At 44.5% G+C, this 19739-nt stretch overlaps 1 protein-coding gene across 1 annotated transcript in view; it reads right to left on the bottom strand.

The window, feature by feature from the left end:
* The window catches only part of LOC108927986 (sodium channel protein type 4 subunit alpha-like), a 110320-nt gene that overhangs the window by 19509 nt on the left and 71072 nt on the right, over positions 1-19739 (bottom strand). Inside the window, exons 17-19 of the mRNA XM_029253514.1 lie at positions 15775-16197; positions 7829-7831; positions 889-1009 (exon numbers count right to left, since the gene is read on the bottom strand). Coding sequence (XP_029109347.1) covers positions 889-1009; positions 7829-7831; positions 15775-16197 — 547 coding nt within the window. The remainder of the gene's footprint in view (positions 1-888; positions 1010-7828; positions 7832-15774; positions 16198-19739) is intronic.

The following is a 19739-nucleotide window of genomic DNA, read 5'->3' on the forward strand; positions in this document are numbered from 1 at the left end:
TTAATGGCATCTCTCTCACACACACACACACACACACACACACACACACACACACACACACACACACACACACACACACACACACACACACACTGTCTGAACCACTTATCCCATTCAGGGTCACAGGGAGCCAGAGCCTAACCCAGCAACATAGGATGTAAGGCTGGAGGGGGAGGGGACACACACAGGACAGGACACCAGTCCGTCGCAAGGCACCCCAAGTGGGACTTGAACCCCAGACCCACTGGAGAGCAGGACCCGGTCCATCCCACTGTGCCACCGCGCCCCCCCCAAATGGCATTATAGTAATTTGCAATATTTACTACATTATTTCCATTGGATTTAATTTAAAAACAATTAAAGCATGTATACTGGGTAGCACCCTGCCAGCATACATTGGTGGCATGGTGGCACAGCGAGTGGTGCTGCTGTCTCACAGCTCCTGGGTGGTGCAAGAGGACATGGGTTCAATCCCTGTTCAGCCTGTGTGGAGTTTGCATGTTCTCCCCGTATCTGCATGGGTTTCCTCTGGGTGCTCTGGTTTCTTCCCACACTCCAAAGACATGCTGTTCAGGTTCCCCCATAATGTGTGAGTGACAGAGAGAGAGAGAGTGTGTGTGTGTGTGTGTGTGTGTGTGTGTGTGTGTGTGTGTGTGTGTTCCGCTGATGTATGGATGAGTGACCCAGTGTAAGTAGTGTATCTAGCAGTGTAAGTTACCCTGGTGAATAAGGTGTGTGGGCTCATAACACTACATGGAGTTCATTGGAAGTCACTTTGGAGAAAAGTGTCTGATTAAAAAAATAAATGTGTGTTATTGGAGGGTTCTGTGAACAGAAGGATGTCCTTGCAGAGTGGCACATACACGGGAGCCTCAGGAATGCACTCACACTCGGGGAAGCAATCGTCGGGGTCCATGGCCTCTTCGGCCAGCTCAGAGTACTCGTCCTCCTCGTCTCCGGGCTTCCTCAGGTCCACCGTGCTGCCCTCCGACAGGCTGACTGCATCCTTCTGCCGGAGGACAAAAACCATGCACGTTTCAAGAAAAAAGAGATGTTAAGGAGGGGTTCGCTCGACAGGTGTCACTTTCAAGGATACGACACTTATGGTTTGCAATTACTGACTAGCTTATTATAGTCATATCCCCTGTCTTGTTAATACCATACTTGTTATGAAATGTGTGTTCTTATTGCATCACTGAACATTCTGAAAATATTTTAGCAAAGCCAACCTACCTTGAAGAATAAAGTAATATGTTTGAGTACGCAGAACTTCTATAATAGCCCTCTCTATAAATAAATAAATAAATACACAGATGCCGAGATGCCGTGTTGGAAGTTTGCCGTTTTAGGGTGACATCTGAACGAAGCCACCTTTGCATGTTCAGTGTTGTGTTCTGTTGGGACATATTTGGCAGCTATTTACTAGTTTAAATCAGAGATTGTAACTGGCCCACAAAAAAACTATTAATGTTTTATTCTGTCTCTTCTTCTTAATAAAGACAGACAATCCCAGTTCTAAAATAACTGTTTTATAAACCCAGAAGGCTGCACTTACACACTCACGTTGCTTGGGCTAGCTTTCTCCCGGTGCACTCTCTTAGTCTCTAAAACTGGCACCTGCTGCAACAGCATATATAACAATAGTTCCTATTGCTACAATTAACAACGCAACTTTCGCTAATATTTGCACTGCAAGGCATTTCTGGACTGAAGCACGACCGCAAAAAGGATTGAAGAGCGTCCTGCTTAGAAAAAAAAATATTGCTAGGAAGGTGATCAGGAATCGTTCATATTCTGATAAAGTTTTATGCAGCTTCTCGTACGATGAACATTGCTTCATATGGTGGAAAAAAGCAAACTAGCTGCACTTAAGAATCACACGTCTGCATCTAAGTGTCTCTTTCTGCTAATGTAATGAACACATTGTATTTTCGATGAGATGTTTGTCGCTTTGAAGAAAAGTGTCTGATAAATGAATAAATGTACAGCTGATCCCCGACTTATAGGGTTATGTTCTGCGAAATCCATCATAAGTTGAAAATACCGTAAGTCGAAAATGCATTTAATACATCGAACCTACCGAACATCATCGACCAGCATACATGTGATGGCCATTACGGGATTGCTGCATTCATGCTGGGCAATTATCATGAGTTTCTCCTCAACAGTAATTGTCTTCCTCTTCTTCTTCTCACCAGTAGCAGAAGACACAGATGGACGTTTCGTACACATGATGGATGCACAAAATACAGTGTAGATACAGGGGGGTATATGTGTATAGCAACTGCGCTGCAGACCGAGAGATGCAAATCACTGCCGCTGCCCAGCATCGCTGAGAGAGTATCATACTGCATATCGTTTGGACAGGAAAGACTCAACAATCAAAATTTGAAGTACAGTTTCTACTGAATGTCTATCGCCAGCTCACCATCGTAAAGTCGAAAAATCGTAAGTTGAACCATTGTAAGTCGAGGAGCATCTGTAAATGCAAATTTAATGACACCCACATGGTTCACCTTCAAGACACTCATTGTCAGAATATTTAACCAGCTCAGTGGAGGTGGAGACGGACGTGAAAGTAAGGACAGGTTGCGTTGCGTTGGGTTCCGTTGCATAGCGCTCCAAATGGGTGGATGAACCGGTTCACGGCACAACTGCTGACTTAAGTGACTTAAGGCTTAACTTGGTGACTATGGTGACTTAAGGCAACAGTGATTTATTATGTTTTGAATTTAATGCGTGGTGAAGAAAGTGGATCCAAGCAGAAAACGAAAGTGGCTGAGCGAGTGAAGGCAATGGCTTGGATCCGCTCGATGTCTATTTAGCAGAAACACAACAAGGGAAGGCAGATGCGCAGTCAATGGCACAAACAACATCTGACAAGAAGACACTCCTGAGTCTTAAAAAACACTGCAAGCCCACTGGTGCATTACAGCTGCATACAGCACAGGCAGACTGCATCTCATTACATTAGTAATCCACTTAGTGCAATCATGTACTTCTCTCCAATGCTGGAGGCAATTTAGAAGACACAGAGCAGGAGAGGACGTCACCGCAGGCATAACGGACAGGTGACACCTTCTGGGGTGATGTATCGAGTGCCTGTTGAGGAAATAAAAGCCCCTCACACTTAGAAACTGACTCACCACATGAAACAAGCATTAGAGACAGATGAGAGGTGTGCGGCTCACACACTTTCGAGGCTCACGTGCCTTTTGGAAGACTCGAGCCTGCGGAACGGTATTTTAAAAAGTTACCACATTCAACAGGGCACATTGACTCTAGTTTCCAGCACATCCCATCGATATATGAAGCGTGCCGCCCAAGTAAAGTGACCATGGGATTGAATGCTGGGAAACAAAACCCTGGCCTGTACGTGGTCGCTGCTGGACTCATAGTACAGTCCTCCTGGAAGCCCCATGGATTCTCAAAAAGCATCTCCTACGATTCACACTTCCACTGCGGAACTCTTCTCTAATGGACGTGAAGAAGAGGCTTTTCCCAACAAATAAATAAATAAAGACAATCTGCAGTCATTTGAAACGTTAGCCCTGCTTTCACGGGCACCGTTGTGCTGCTTTTTAATCACTCTTCACAAGAGGACACTTAGCGCGGTAATTTAGCTATAATTAAAAGTTTAACCTGCACACCAACACTGATCTCTGGCCACTTGAATAATCAATGATTTTGGATATCCGTCCGCCCTGATAATCTCTCATACCCATGCGGATTCCTTGTCGCTCAGACGCACTGTTTCATGTGTAGTCAAATTGCACCGAAGCAGATCATTGTGGTGGGGCAGTAATGTCGGAATATTCATCCTTCCCAGGCTACCATTCACTTTGGATTTAAGGTTTGGTGACCTGTACAGACACCCCTCTACTTACGTAAATTTGACTTACATAAATCAGGATTTATGGAAAAAAATTCCCGGCATACACATTATTTACAGATAGAGCTTTTATTTTACGCGAAGCATCTGAAATACGTTAAGTGCAAGTCGGTGTAACCAGACAAGGCAGGAAGCTGAATCTTTTCAGTCCTCGCATGTTTTGAGCTGTGAACGCATCTCCTCTCCTCAGTTTAGTGCTTTTCCCCATGTTTTTTGCCCATTTCATTATTCACAATGCCTGGTGGTAAAGGGGCACTTGAAAGAAAACGAAAACCGTCTCGCAAGCGTCCAGCAATCGATTTGGAGAGGAAATTGAAAATAATAAGGAAATATGAAGGTGGACAAAGATTACGGTCTATAGCACGGGAACCGGGTTGTTCACAGGTCGTATCGACTGTGAATACGATAGTGAAGCTGCACATATAAAAGAGCAGTGAAAGGAACAGCTGGCATGAAAACAACGCTAATAACGAAGAAACGTAATTGTGCAATAACTGAGATGGAAAATTATTGCTGTTATTATGTTGAATGGTGGGGGAGGAGGGGGATCCGACATACGTAATTTTCAATTTACGTAAAGGTTTGAAGAACAGTCTATTTGCGTAAGTCGAGGGGTGTCTATATTCCACAAGCTTTTACCACCCTTACACACCTCCGCCTCAGTCAGGAGGGGCCATGTAGTGGGTGGAACAGCAATACCCTGACATTCAAAAAAGGGCAAAACTGCATTAAAAATTGAGACACAATGCGAACTGGTTGAAGGCAGCAGAGCGATTCTTGTTACTGCATAGTCATCATCTCATCAGTAATGATTAGCACATCACCATGTTACCCTATTGTTACCATCTGACCGGTGAGAACCTGATCCAAAGAGTTCCTTCCCTGTATCGCTTCTTCTGAGCGATCCTCTCCACGTGGCACAAACGGACTCGATGATCCACGAAGGGCTGCTCTGCTCTGCTCGGCATAGTCCGCGCCATGGTTATGTAATTGTCTCGAGTGGTTTGAGGCCATTCCACCTCCGCTCGCGAGTCTAATGCCATTTTGATTTGATTTTCTTTTCAAGCCATGCGGAGCAACCGTATTTATCCCAACTGGGATTAGAGCATAGGGAGGGTCCTCGAAATCCTTACAGGTGTTGTCTCAATCCAATGAGTGAGCCATCTAATCTTGTTTTTGCCATCCTGGGGTGGCTGGAAAATGGGATTACAGTCAATCATCATCCCTGAGTTGGAATCCACAGGGACAAAACTATGGTGAAGGCCGCTGCCGGCCCTCAAGCCACACCCCCGTGCTCACTATTGGCAAGCTCTTCTGCGACCAGTGTCATGGTCCTCATTAAATGGCCTACTGTTCAGACGAACCCCAATAAGGGACCAATAAACTTCCGTAGAATGCATCAAGGATAAAAATCTGACTGCAACATTTTTTTAAACCTTCTAAATGGCTCACGGGGGATTTCTTCAGTAAGTAAAATTTGTTAACCAGTGTGACATTGACATAGCATGTATGTCTCTGTATGCCACAGATCAGTTCATTATCCTTAAAAAAATCACTTTTAATCAAGAAAAAGACTAAAACTGGCCACTATAAACCCTTTTTATGGATGGAGGGTATGTATTGCGGTGCGTTCAAAACCACACCAGGTATGTAACTACCTGGCCAGCTAAACAAAAGGTAGCACTGCTTCCTCACAGCACCTGGGCTGGTTTGCTTTAGTTTCCTCTAGTTTCCTCCTACAGTCCAAAGATGTGCTTCAAGTGAGTAGGGGATGTTGGGAATTACTCTAACTGCAAAGTGTGGTGACCCTGCGATGGACTGAAATCCTGGGTGAGTACAGCCTTCCTTGCCCATTGCTTAGGCATTCCAGGATAGGCTCCAGACTGCTGCGACCCCGTCAAGGACTTAATGGATGTGAGTAGGTGAGCTGCTCAGCTACTGCTGATGTAGTAAGTTGACAAACATAGATATTTTGGCTTTCTAGGGTAGCTAGGGTTACTGCATTTGAGCTGAATTCAACTCATAACCATAACTCATATGGTTTTTGTGGTACAGATGGGGATGGCAGCAGGGTTACTATAAATCTACACATTTCTTCAGATTGCTAAACTCAGGGCGGACTTGCAAACACCACGCAGCCTGAACGAGATTTGAACCCACAGCCTAACAACCAGCATCTCAGTATTGTGAAGCACTAGTGTTACCTACTCCCCCACTCTTCCACCTTCCAACTTTGTAATGCAAAACAATAAAAGCCATACAGAGCTGCTTGAAAGTATGTGAACCCTATAGGGTTGGTCAGTATTCTTGTATTGAATATTAAAATAAACCTTAAAATCTAGATGTTAAATCTCGAACCTAATAAATGACACACATTTACACACCTGACTCTACTTACCTACAGACGGTCCGCGACTTACTATGGGGTTATGTTCCGATAAACCCGTTGTAAGTAAGTGGAAAATATCGAAAGTTGGAAATGCATTTAATATACCAAACCTACCAAACATCATCACTACTTATCCTTTAAGATGGTCGATTGCGAAAGTCCAAGTTCACGTGCAAAGACCATTACGGGCTTGTCGCCTTCACGCTGGGCAATTATCTTGAGTTTCTCCTCAACAGTAGTTTTCTTCCTCTTCTTCTTCCCACCAGTAGTAGGAGACACAGATGGGCGTTATGAAGACATGATGGATTCACAAAACACAACGTAGCTATGGGGGGTATCCAAAAAAATGCTGGCAAGCACAGATCACTGTAAAATATCGGTTGTATACACTAGCGACCTCGTGGCAGACTGGGAGATGCAGATCGTTGCTGCTGCCCAGCATCACGAGAGGGTATTGTATCACGTATTGCTTGCCCAGGAAAAAGAAAAATCAAAATTTGAAGTACAGTTTCTACAAAATGCATATCACTATCGCACCCTCGTAAAGTTGAAAAATCGTAAGTTGGACCATTGTAGCAGGGGGTGCAGTGGGTTGGACCGGGTCCTGCTCTCCAGTGGGTCTGGGGTTCAAGTCCCGCTTGGGGTGCCTTGTGACGGACTGGCGTCCCGTCCTGGGTGTGTCCCCTTCCCCCTTACGCCGCGTGTTGCTGGGTAAGGCTCCGGCTCCCAGCGACCCCGTATGGGACAAGCGGTTCAGAAAGTGTGTGTGTGTGTGTGTGTGTGGACCGTTGTAACTCAGGGACCGTCTGTACTTGGTTTAACCAATGCAACTTGGGCTTCACTTATTTTTACACTTGCACTACTTGTGTGTCTCTATCGCACGCATGATTTCCTCTAAAGTGACATATGGAATCGGTCATTACGCACCAATTATGTCACATGAGAAACAGAGATTCTCATTAAATAGCCTTTATGTGGTAAAACTAAGGGACATGAGGGGTTCGCACACTTTCAGGCAGCTCAGTACAGTGTAGTAGGGCGTGGTGCTCTTTTCGGGACAGGGAAGCTGGCTGTCCGCCAGAGGTTCGAGACTACGAAGACAGGTGAGGGAAGCCATCACTTTCATCTCCTGGCCATTACAGGTGTTGTCCTTCAAAAGATCAAGATCAACCGAAGGATCAGACGACTCCTCGGCACCTCGGGGTCATCTCATCGTCCTTGATTATGTTCGTGCTGCGGAGACATCACACGTCCCCTCTTCCCATGAGCTTTCAAAGCCCATGAGTGCCCTGTAATCCCGGGGTGAGAAAAACCTCAAACTGTGAGAGGCACAAAGGCGGAAATGACCCCCCCCCCCAACACACACACACACACGCACACGTTTCCTCGTACTGAACTCATGCTGACATCAGCGCTGCAAAGAGTGTCTCGCGCCGGCGGCCGTGCTTTGACACTGAGGCGCTGTGAAAAGCATGTGGCACTCTCCGCTTCCCCTGCAAAGAAATCTCAAAGACAGTCTTCCCTCTGCATCATGCCTTTAATTTCACCTGCTTGCCTTTTCCCTCATTCCTCATCCGATGTGTTAATAAAATATGTACATTAGACGTGGGAAATGTGCTGTGCCGTGCTGCGAAAACCCTTCATTCCTTCCTTTCAACGTGCATCACGGGGCACGAAGCCAGCCTGACCGAGGGTTACGGAAAGCAGCTTTTTTATTTCCATGTTTCCATTTCCCCAGTGACTAATTCTGCGGTCGAGCGGGACACGCGTGGGAGGAGGAGCGGGGCGGGGGGGGGGGGGGCGCCCCGTCCTCCAGCCAGCCGACAGAGAGACCCCGAGAGGGGAAATGGGGAAAGAGAGGTGCATGGGGCGACTGAAAGAAGCAGTGCGTGGGTGAGGTGGAAGGGGTGAAAGAAGGAGCAAAAGAAAGGAGACGTGGGAGAGAGTCAGACTGGGGGGAGGGGGGTGGCAACTGAAAGAATGAGTGAGTGGGTGAGGTAGAAGGGTACGGGGGGGGTCGGTAAAACGGTTAACCTCTCAGTAAGAACTCCGACTCAAAGACATGTACCATATGGCACTGACAATTGGCACCAGCATTCCTAAGTGCTCTCCCACCACTCAATTCATCCCCAAATCCCCATCATGTTGCGGGGATGATTGCGGCATGTGTCCTTGTGTGTGTGCGTACGTGTGTGTGTGTGTGTGTGCACGCGTGCATGTGCTCACGCTCCTCCCCGTATCAAACAACAACCTATGTTGCTCTCTTTCCTGTCCCGAGCTCTGCGGACTTCTCTCGCAACGTGACGACAAGGCGAAGACGCCGCCTTCGGAGGGCAGCCCGATTACACAACAGGTCACGTGGGGCTACGGTTTTGCGCACGCTGCTGGCCAGCCGCGGGGTTAAAGCCCACAGTGCAGGGCTGCTGGGAAGAAGGGTGGCCTGGCCAGGGCCCGTGAGCATCCTGCAGCACCCAGCTTCTCTTCCCCGAGGTCAACGCCAGAGAGCGTCCTGGAGCGCCGACACCCCAGTTAAAAACAGTTTGTGGATCTGATTTATATCTGTAAATCTATTTTCCCTCCCGTTCTGTTTCTGGCAGCAACAATGACAAGTTGTACAAGTATGACTGCAAAATGCTTTAAAAAATTGCATTGCATCATTAATGCAACATTGAAGTCGCCGCCTCCTGAAATATGTTTGTATGTCAGTAAACCAGTATAGAAAGTTTAACGGAAATAAAAATAAACAGTAAAAGTGTCAGATTCCAGTTTTAAAAAAAAGATTTTTCAAAGGTAAACTACTATATATTTCAAACTCAAATATATTTGAGGTGTTTGGGTGGGAGGGGGCGCAGTGGGTTGGACCGGGTCCTGCTCTCCGGTGGGTCTGGGGTTCGAGTCCCGCTTGGGGTGCCTTGCGACGGACTGGCGTCCCGGCCTGGGTGTGTCCCCTCCCCCTCTGGCCTTAGGCCCTGTGTTACCGGGTAGGCTCTGGTTCCCCGCGACCCCGTATGGGACAAGTGGTTCCGAAAATGTGTGTGTGTGTACGGGTGAGAGAAACCTCGAGAGACCATACCGCTTTGCCTCTGATGCGTTCATTAACCTTCTCGCACTGAGGTGTGTGTCTGGTTTCAGGGGCTGTTTAAAGGGGCTGTTTAGACCTGATGAACTTCGGTTTTTCTGCTGGGCAGTTGTGTCCAGCGTATGTGTACGAGCGGAACACCACCATAGTAGGAGCCCTGAAGAAGTACTATGTCACGTTCACATGTCTTGCAGGATTATAATCGTGACTATAGTGGATTCATACTCATAACCACAATAGATTCATAATCGTGACCGTAATAGATTCATAATCGCAAATATAATAGACTCACAATCGTGACTATAATGGATTCATAATCGAGACTATGAAAGATTCATAATCACGACTATAACTGATTCATAATGGTGACTATAATGGATGCATAACCGTGACTATAATAGATTCATAATCGTGACTTTATTGAATTCATAATTGTGACCATAATAGATTCATAATCATGACTATAATGGATTTGTAACCGTGACTATGATAGATTCATAAACGTGACTACAATAGATTCATAATTGTGACTATAATGGATTCATAATCATGACTATAATGGCTTCATAATCGAGACTATGAAAGATTCATAATCACGAATATAATTGATTCATAATGGTGACTATAATGGATGCATAACCGTGACTATAATAGATTCATAATCGTGACTTTATTGAATTCATAATTGTGACCATAATAGATTCATAATCGCAAATATAATAGACTCACAATCGTGACTATAATGGATACGTAACCGTGACTATAATAGATTCATAATCGTGACTATAATGGATTCATAACCGTGACTATAATGGATTCATAATCGAGACTATGAAAGATTCATAATCATGACTATAATTGATTCATAATGGTGACTATAATGGATGCATAACCGTGACTATAATAGATTCATAATCGTGACTTTATTGAATTCATAATTGTGACCATAATAGATTCATAATCGTGACTATAATGGATTTGTAACCGTGACTATGATAGATTCATAAACGTGACTACAATAGATTCATAATTGTGACTATAATGGATTCATAATCATGACTATAATGGCTTCATAATCGAGACTATGAAAGATTCATAATCACGACTATAATTGATTCATAATGGTGACTATAATGGATGCATAACCGTGACTATAATAGATTCATAATCGTGACTTTATTGAATTCATAATTGTGACCATAATAGATTCATAATCGTGACTATAATGGATTTGTAACCGTGACTATGATAGATTCATAAACGTGACTGCAATAGATTCATAATTGTGACTATAATGGATTCATAATCATGACTATAATGGCTTCATAATCGAGACTATGAAAGATTCATAATCACGACTATAATTGATTCATAATGGTGACTATAATAGATTCATAATGGTAACTATAATGTATTCATAATCATGACTTGAATAGATTCACAATTGTGACTATCATGGATTCAATAATTGTGACTATAATAGATTCAGTCAGGAAAAAAGATTGAAAAAAATTTGTATGAAGTTTTGTGCATTTTTAAGTTCAACACAACTATTAAACAAAATGTTTAATAGAAACAAAAAACACCTTATTTAAAACAAAACTGAACAAAATGTAAATTTAAAATTTGATTAACACTAAAGTGTAAGACATTAATGAAGCTACTTTATGAAACTGCAGCAGTACATTTTCCTAATTATGAGTTTGTTATCAGATGATATGGTAAACGTGATTGATTAAAGAAAGTAATAAGGACTTCAAACTCGGCAGCAGCTGTACCCTGTTTATTTACTCTCTTGGCGTCAGGCTACTACAATGCCTTAGGGTCGAGCTGGGACGCTGTATCAACCCCCCCTAGGGAGATACTACCTTGCTGAAAAGAATATTATGACTCCCAATCAGGGCTAATCGCATTCGCTGCTGCTGATTGTTGTCAAGAGCGTACGTGTGTGTGTGTGTGTGTGTGTGTGTGTGTGTGTGTGTGTGTGTGTGTGTGTGTGTGTGTGTGTGCGAGCTAGGGACACGCAAGGCAGCAGGAGCTCGGAGAAATTGGTACCCACCTTATATATCACTTTGAAAAACTGGAAAAAGCATAGAGATAAAAGCCAAGGTTTTCAGCAGCTGCTGCACTGACATGTTGTGCTGCAGTAGGGCATCACCATAGTTAAACCTACATGGCATCCTGCTTTGTCCCTTCACTGATAATAAATCTTTATGTTACTGTACTCTGCTGTGTGACATCATTATTGGAATAATGTCAGGAACTCTGTGGTGTGACATCACCATTTGTTTAATGACATGTCATTGCTGTGTGACATTACCATTGGTACAATGACACGGCCATCTGACGTGTATCATCACTATTGGTATAATGACATGGTCCTCCGCGGTAGGACTTTTCTATCGGTAAACCTGCATGGCATCCAGCTTTGTCACCTCTCTGATAGTACAGCTTTATGGTACTCGGCTGTGTATCATCACTGTCAGTGTAACGACACAGTGCTGTGATGTGTGACATCATTATTAGTATATGGAGGCAGTGCTGTGTCACGTGGCATCACTATTGCTTGAGCCTTCAGCTGTAGCTCCTTGCAGATCTTGTCAGTGTCTCCTCCTCCTCCTCCTCCTCGTCCTCCTTCGGCTTCCTTGCTCGTTCGCCGGACCTGACGGAAGCTGCTCGACATGCTGAAATGGACCCTCTGGCAGTCTGACAAGTTCTGCCCCAGGGAGCGCCACAGGTCCTTTTGACCCAGTTCCCTCAAACCAGTTCGGAGCAGCTCAGCAGAGCAGCACAGCTTCCGAGCTATGATACAAAACCATTCCCTCCCCTCCCCTCCCCTCCCATCCCATCCCATCCCATCTCATCCCATTCCCTCCCCTCCCGTCCCTTCCCCGCCCCTCCCCTCCCATTCCATTCCATTCCATTCCCTCCCCTCCCCTCCCCTCCCCTCCCATCCCATCCCATTCCATTCCCTCCCCTCCCCTCCCCTCCCCTCCCCTCCCATTCCATTCCATTCCATTCCCTCCCCTCCCCTCCCCTCCCCTCCCATCCCATCCCATTCCATTCCATTCCCTCCCCTCCCCTCCCCTCCCATTCCATTCCATTCCCTCCCCTCCCCTCCCCTCCCATCCCATCCCATTCCATTCCCTCCCCTCCCCTCCCCTCCCATCCCATCCCATTCCATTCCCTCCCCTCCCCTCCCCTCCCATTCCATTCCATTCCATTCCATTCCATTCCATTCCAAGCCACTTACAGTGATTCACACAGAGGGAATAAATCATTTCAGAAACACCAGAGCAACACTGGTCACATCCCATGAGTTCTTTAACTAATATACTAGGCAATGTATTGAGCATGAGTGTAAAAACAATGAGGGGGTGCGGTGGCGCAGTGGGTTGAACCACAGTCCTGCTCTCCGGTGGGTCTGGGGTTCGAGTCCTGCTTGGGGTGCCTTGCGATGGACTGGTGTCCCGTCCTGGGTGTGTCCCCTCCCCCTCCAGCCTTACGCCCTGTGTTGCCGGGTTAGGCTCCGGTTCCCCGTGACCCCGTATGGGACAAGCGGTTCAGAAAATGTGTGTGTGTGTGTGTGTGTGTGTGTGTAAAAACAATGCATTTAAACAAGTGCCCATTTCGGCAAACATCTCAATGCGACGGTTTAGCACAGACATTTTTGCTCTTTGGATTTCTATAAGTGTTTGTTTTGTCTCATTAGAAACCATTAATTACTGAAGAAAACATTTACAGAGCTTAAATTTTCAGTGTTCATGAATGTTCACTTTAAATCTTTACACAGCTACTCCTGCAATGTAACGTAAATATTTATATGTATCTCAAAAAAAATTCTTACTAGGAAGGTGATCAGGAATCATCGATATTCAGAGCTGTGGAACTATATTCACATGTAACATTTCTGAACTCAACCACAAATCATCATATATGATTACTGCAATTAGATTGTATGGGCAAATATTTGAATTTTTCAAAGATAATGCACTGTGCACTATAATTTTAACATCATGTCCGGATCAATCTTTTACACAGCTATTCCTGAAATGTAACGTAAATTTTTCTATATATCTCAAAAAAAATTATTTCTTGGAAGGTGATCAGGAATCGTCGATTGATAAAGTTTTATGCAGCTACTCGTGTGAAGAACAATGATTTATATGGTGGAAAGAAACAAATTAACTGCACTTAAGAATCACACGTCTGCATCTAAGTGTCTCTTCCTGCGAATGCAATGAATACATTGTATTTTCTATGAGATGTTCGTTGCTTTGGAAAAAAGTGTCTGATAATGAATAAATGTAAATGTAAATATGCAACTCATACAGAAATTAAAATTCAAAAATAGAACTTGGGTTAACTTTAAGAAGAGCGAAGTGCCAGGGAAGCATGAGTGTTCAAACACACCTGACCTGAGCCACATTCAATACAAAGAGCACCAAAAAGAACAGAATCTGCAAACGCCGCAAGCCCTTAAATCCTGCCCTGTGCACAGCTGGCCGATGTGTGTCGGTCACCGGACCCCCTGCGATCATTTGACGGGTAAACGTACATGACCCCCACTTAATATCACCGCTTATACTCAAATGATATGAATATGAGACACCACTGAGTGTTTTCACAAAGCACAGGTAGCGATCTGCATCTCCAGGTGTGTATTAGGTGTATTAAACGCATTTTCGACTTACGATATTTTCGACTTGCGATAGGTTTCGCGGTACATAACCCCATTGCAAGTTGGGGACCACCTGTATGAATATCTATATGAATACTAATATATTTTGAATTTTAGTGTTTGAACTGCACAGGGGGTGTGGTGGCGCAGTGGGTTGGACTGGGTCCTGCTCTCCGGTGGGTCTGGGGTTCGAGTCTCGCTTGGGGTGCCTTGCGGTGGACTAGCGTCCCGTCCTGGGTGTGTCCCCTTCCCCCTCCGGCCTTACGCCCTGTGTTGCCGGGTAGGCTCCGGTTCCCCGTGACCCCGTATGGGACAAGCGGTTCTGAAATGTGTGTTTGAACCTGCATGAAGGGCTCAAACAATTGAATTAAAAAATAAGCAGAACTAATTCTTATATTTATATCATATTCTCATTCCACAGGGAACAGTGCAGGGTGAGGGCATGCTATATTCATGTTAAATTCATATTGCACTTTTAAAGTTGATAGACTAGGACCAGCAGTTAAGACAATTTCTCTTGGCTACATCTTAGAAAGAACAGTGTGCTGGTTTTTATTTGTGTAACTTGCCATACTCCTTCAAAATGTTGTATCTGTTTTCCTAGAAATCGGATCAAAACCTCGTCATATTATTAAGGCCATCGCTGTTTCGTGGAAAAGCCTCAGACAAAACAAAACAAATACGAAACTGGAGCAGCTCTAAAGAGGGTGACCGCGTACGGGAAGCAGAGGAGCGCAAGGGCTTAGAATGTCGAGAACAGCAAGTGTAAGCGGTCTGGCAAATATACCTTTGTACAAAAATTCCAGAAAATTCCACCAGCAAGCGACAGTCTCATGATGAAGCGAGCGTATGGGTGTCAACTGCTTCCATAAGAACGACATTAGTGAAATACGAAGAAGATTTATTGCAGTGTCCAAAACAGACTCCAAATTTTGTCCCAAAAAGCCTGAGGTTATTATTATATTGATTTGTTTTGCAGAATCTTTCATCTGATTGTGATGACTGCGTTTGATGCCTTTTCTCATGGGTCAGGAATCACCGCACGTATGGGCATTTGCTGATGCAGCTCATGGTGTCTTATTCTGAGACATAAACCTTCCTCGGACATAAACTAGAAGCCTATATTCTCCGTAACTTCAGAAGCCCAGTTGTATGTATTAGACCAAGTCGTTATTCATTCTCCGCAAACAGAATGTTTGTGTTGACTTGTTCTCTCCTCTTATATAAATAAATCTCTCTGTCATGAAGGACCCACTCATCTGCTTTTCAGATTATCAGATTACACATCCGGAAAGCATCCGCCTGGATCCACCAACCCAGCTGTAATCCAGCACCCAACTGAAGCAGCGCCACTATCTTGCTTAAGTGACACAGTCAGCAGCCAATCACGGCTTTCGCTTTGGCTCCACCTCTTTTTCCTATTGGATGGCCAGGAACTACAATCCAAAATTTTCCCAAGGCTCTAACTTCGCTTGCACTCTGCTTATTCCCTCAGATGTGAGTCTGGCAGGTGCACAGGTTCTCATCAAATGTGTAGTTTTTGCTTTGAACTGAAAAAAGCAATAGCTTCCGAGAGGGTAATCAGTGCCGAATGAGTCGTGTAAAGACCTTAGCAACACTAATAATAACATAAGTTTTCCAATACTTGCCAGTAGAGTATTTCTCATAGAAGACTTGAGTAAATCTGAAATCTCACATATGATGCAATACGAGGGAAGTAGGAAATCCCAAACCTGTTTAGTTTCCTCGTCCTCCGAAGATTCGGTGTCCTCCTCATCCTCAGGAAACTCCACGTCGGACTCCCCTGGAGCAATGGGGACATTGATGGTGAGGTTGGGGTTGGTCATGTAGCTGTCACCGTCAGGGATGATGTAGCGCTCCTCGGGCCGCCCCATGCCCGGCACGGTGCCATTGGCCTCCACGTGGTTCCCCACGCGTGTCATGCGGAACGAGGCTCGCGCCTCCATGGCCTTCTGGCGCCGCCTCTTCAGGCTGCCGTTGAAAAGGTCACAGAGGGCCTTCTTGAGCCACGCGAGGCCATACTGGATGCGGGCGATGGCTATCTGAAGGTTGTTCATCTCGCCGTCTTCGTCGGGAGCTGACAGGTTGTCTGAGCTAAAGGAGCTCAGCAGGAGGGCCAGGAAGAGGTTCAGAACCTGTGTTGGTGAGATGGAGAGAGACCATGAACAAACCACCCAGAAAGAGACTCTGGAGTACCCTGTGAAAACACACTCTTTTGCAACAAATGCTGGATCCATTTAATCCATTAAAAGAGCTACTGTCCTCAACTGCCATCTACATTCCATGATGCAACATGTTTTCCCCTTGCCCGGAGAACTGTTGTTCCGGATTGCTGTGCCCGAATCACGTGGAAATACGTTCAATTATCATTTTTGACACCTATGAAAGTACACTCATGTATCAAGCTAGTTTGAATTGTATTTATTTCATTTATTTATGACAACTATATGGGGCAGCTGGTAGCATATTGGTCAGAGCTGCTGCCTTTGAACCCAAATCCCAGCTTTAGTACCCTTGAGCAAGGTACTTACCCTGAACTGCTCCAGCAAAATTACCCAGGTGTATACATGGGTAAATAATTGTGCGTAGATTAACATTGTAAGTTGCTTTGGAGAAAACTGTCAGCTAAATGAATAAATCTAAACTAAATCATAAAAATAACACTCACATTTCGGTAAATATAAATTCACACATACCAAAGTAAAAAAGCTCCAGTTATACTCTTTGTACGAAGACAATCCATAGCAGCGTTTATTGTATTTTTTATAAGAGAGGTTAATTCTACCGGCATTGTACTGGCAGTGTTATAAGAGACATTACAGGCCTGCTTCCACAGCAATCATCCTACTAACTCAGTAACAGAAGACCTGACTTCCAAGTTAATGATCTTATTCCACAGCTACTGTTCTTTGCTCACAGTCTTGGTGTGGAACTTTACTGTAATATTTGATTCTGTATGTTACAGCCATGAAAATGGTGATATTTCTGCTCTTATTTTTTTTACTTGACTCAGGAAGGTGTGGTGGCACAGTGGGTTTGGTTGGTGCCCCTTTGTGTGGCAGGTCTGGGGTTCGAGTTTTGCTTGGGGTGCCTTGTGATGGACTGGCTTCCCTCCCAGGATGTTTTCCTCCTTTAGCCTTGCACCCTGTGTTTCCGGGAGAGGCTTTGGCTTTCCGTAACCCTTCTCGGGAGAAGCGGATGTTGACGTTGGTTGGTTGCTTTTGACTTGATTACACCTAAATAGCTAGTATAATCCATGGCTCCTTTGGCCCGGGGCTCAACCATGGGATAAGTAGCTGTTGTATGATTCATGGAAGTTGAACATTCTGACCATCCTTTGACCCGGGGCTCAACCATGGGATAAGTAGCTGTTGTATGATTCATGGAAGTTGAACATTCTGACCATCCTTTGACCCAGAGCCCAATGATGGGATAAGTAGCTGTTGTGTGATTCATGGAAGTTGAACATTCTGACCATCCTTTGACCCGGGGCTCAACCATGGGATAAATAGCTGTTGTATGATTCATGGAAGTTGAACATTCTGACCATCCTTTGACCCAGAGCCCAGTGATGGGAAAAGTAGCAGTTCTATGATCATGGAAGTTGAACATTCTGACCATCCTTTGACCCAGAGCCCAATGATGGGATAAGTAGCTGTTGTATGATTCATGGAAGTTGAACATTCTGACCATCCTTTGACCCAGAGCCCAATCATGGGATAAGCAGCTCTTGAGCAATTCATGCATGCAAAATGTTATGGGCATCTGCACCTAATGATGTAGCCTTAACTTTAACAGTGGTGTTAGAGTGGTGTCCTTGAAGCTAAAGGAAGTCGCATTTTGTACTACCTAAAAATTGAAATGTGCTTTGCTGTTGTTTTGGCTTTAACCGGAATGCCCCTAGTTGTTTATTTTGCTAAACTACACTACCAAGCTTACAGAGGACTCTTAATGAATATGTTTTGGCTCTGTGCAGATATTAATTAGCCTTATAATGTATTTTATTATTAACATCTTCTGACATAAAGAACCATTGAACAAAGCAAATGTCTCGGAGCTACTGTGACTGTGCGAAAACTGTGATGACTGATGCGGACAATTAAAATCTGCAGTAGTGCATTGCGAGACTTAAGAATTGTTAAGATGCTTGTGATGACAGATCTATGAGTCACGGAAAACAGAGGAGGGAAAACAGGCAGTGATGTTCCTCAGCTTTCTGCAGCTCGAAAGCGATACTGAGATCATCCTGTGGGGCTGTGAGTCCATCTCTGCTGATGTAAGAAATGTGTGTGAGGACATTGACACAGTGCTACCTAGTTTCAGTGCCGCAGAAAAGATTTCGATGGTCTGAAAATTAGTTTCTAGTGACATGTATTTACATATTTAACAGATGCTTCTCTCCAAAGCGACTGCCAGTGAACTCTATGTAGTGTTATGAGCCCACACACCTTATTCACCGCGGTGACTTACACTGCTAGATACACTACTTACACTGGGTCACTCATCCATACATCAGTGGAACACACACACACACTCTCTCTGTCACTCACACGCTATGGGGGAACCTGAACAGCATGTCTTTGGAGTGTGCGAGGAAACCAGAGCACCTAGAGGAAACCCACACAGACTGAACAGGGATCAAACCCATGTCCTCTCGTACCACCCAGGCGCTGTGAGACAGCAGCGCTACTCAATGTGCCACCCACACGTGACATTAAACACAGTGTTTGTTGTAGGGTAATATTCTCCATGTCCAGGCATCCATGCACCCGCCAGTATGACCATTCATCATATTGAACATGTTCCTCCCTCTAAGCCAAAATAATTTTCTGCTCAAAATATCAATATTTTAACTTAACATCTCCAGCAGTAAGTTTGCATTCTGAACGTACAAAACCAACTGAATTCTATTTTCAGCCACAGACGTAATACACTGAAATGCTTTGTACGAATGTTGATTTTTTTATTGGATTCAACAGTAAAAAAGAAACTAAAGGATATTTTACCAAAAAAAAAAAACTGTGTTAGAACTCGTTCGGCTTGTTCGGCTTTGAATAAAAATATTGATATTTATTAACAAATAATTTAAATTTTTTTAATAATAAAAAATTATTAATAATGACTAAAATCCATCCACTTTCCCCATAAAAGGGTAGAAGATCATGTTGGTACTAACAAAATAACAAAGGCAACAAACTGGTAGACTAATTTACCAAAAACTCAAGGAGAAAACTTACAATACAAGTAAAACCTTGATGTGACCATGGCATTATTTCTACAATTCTGTTATCTGTTTACACATCCATATTTTTACATCTGGATTTAGGAACCTGGATATAACATTTCTTTTTTTACTTTTTTTGTCATAGCACTGGCCACTGCGTTCCAATTGATTCCTAGAGGATAATCCAAATCCCGGCCCAGATTTCTCTGGCCGTGGGTTACAGCCTAGCCGGCGGGCACAGCTGCCACATAAGCCCGTCTCCACCCTGCTCGGCTGGAAGGCCGCCAGCGCGGTACGACCGCTGCCGGCCGAGGATCAATATGTTCGTTTTATCCACCGAGTGACTGGCGTCCGTTGCGGCCCTTCCGGTGTCAGTGAACTGGCAGCGGAGAAAGTCCTGGGGCCTTTCATGTGAACCGAAGCCGTTCCCACAATAATCCCTTCTTTTCACTC

The sequence above is a fragment of the Scleropages formosus genome, chromosome 7 (assembly GCF_900964775.1).
Source record: "Scleropages formosus chromosome 7, fSclFor1.1, whole genome shotgun sequence".
Classification (NCBI taxonomy): domain Eukaryota; kingdom Metazoa; phylum Chordata; class Actinopteri; order Osteoglossiformes; family Osteoglossidae; genus Scleropages; species Scleropages formosus.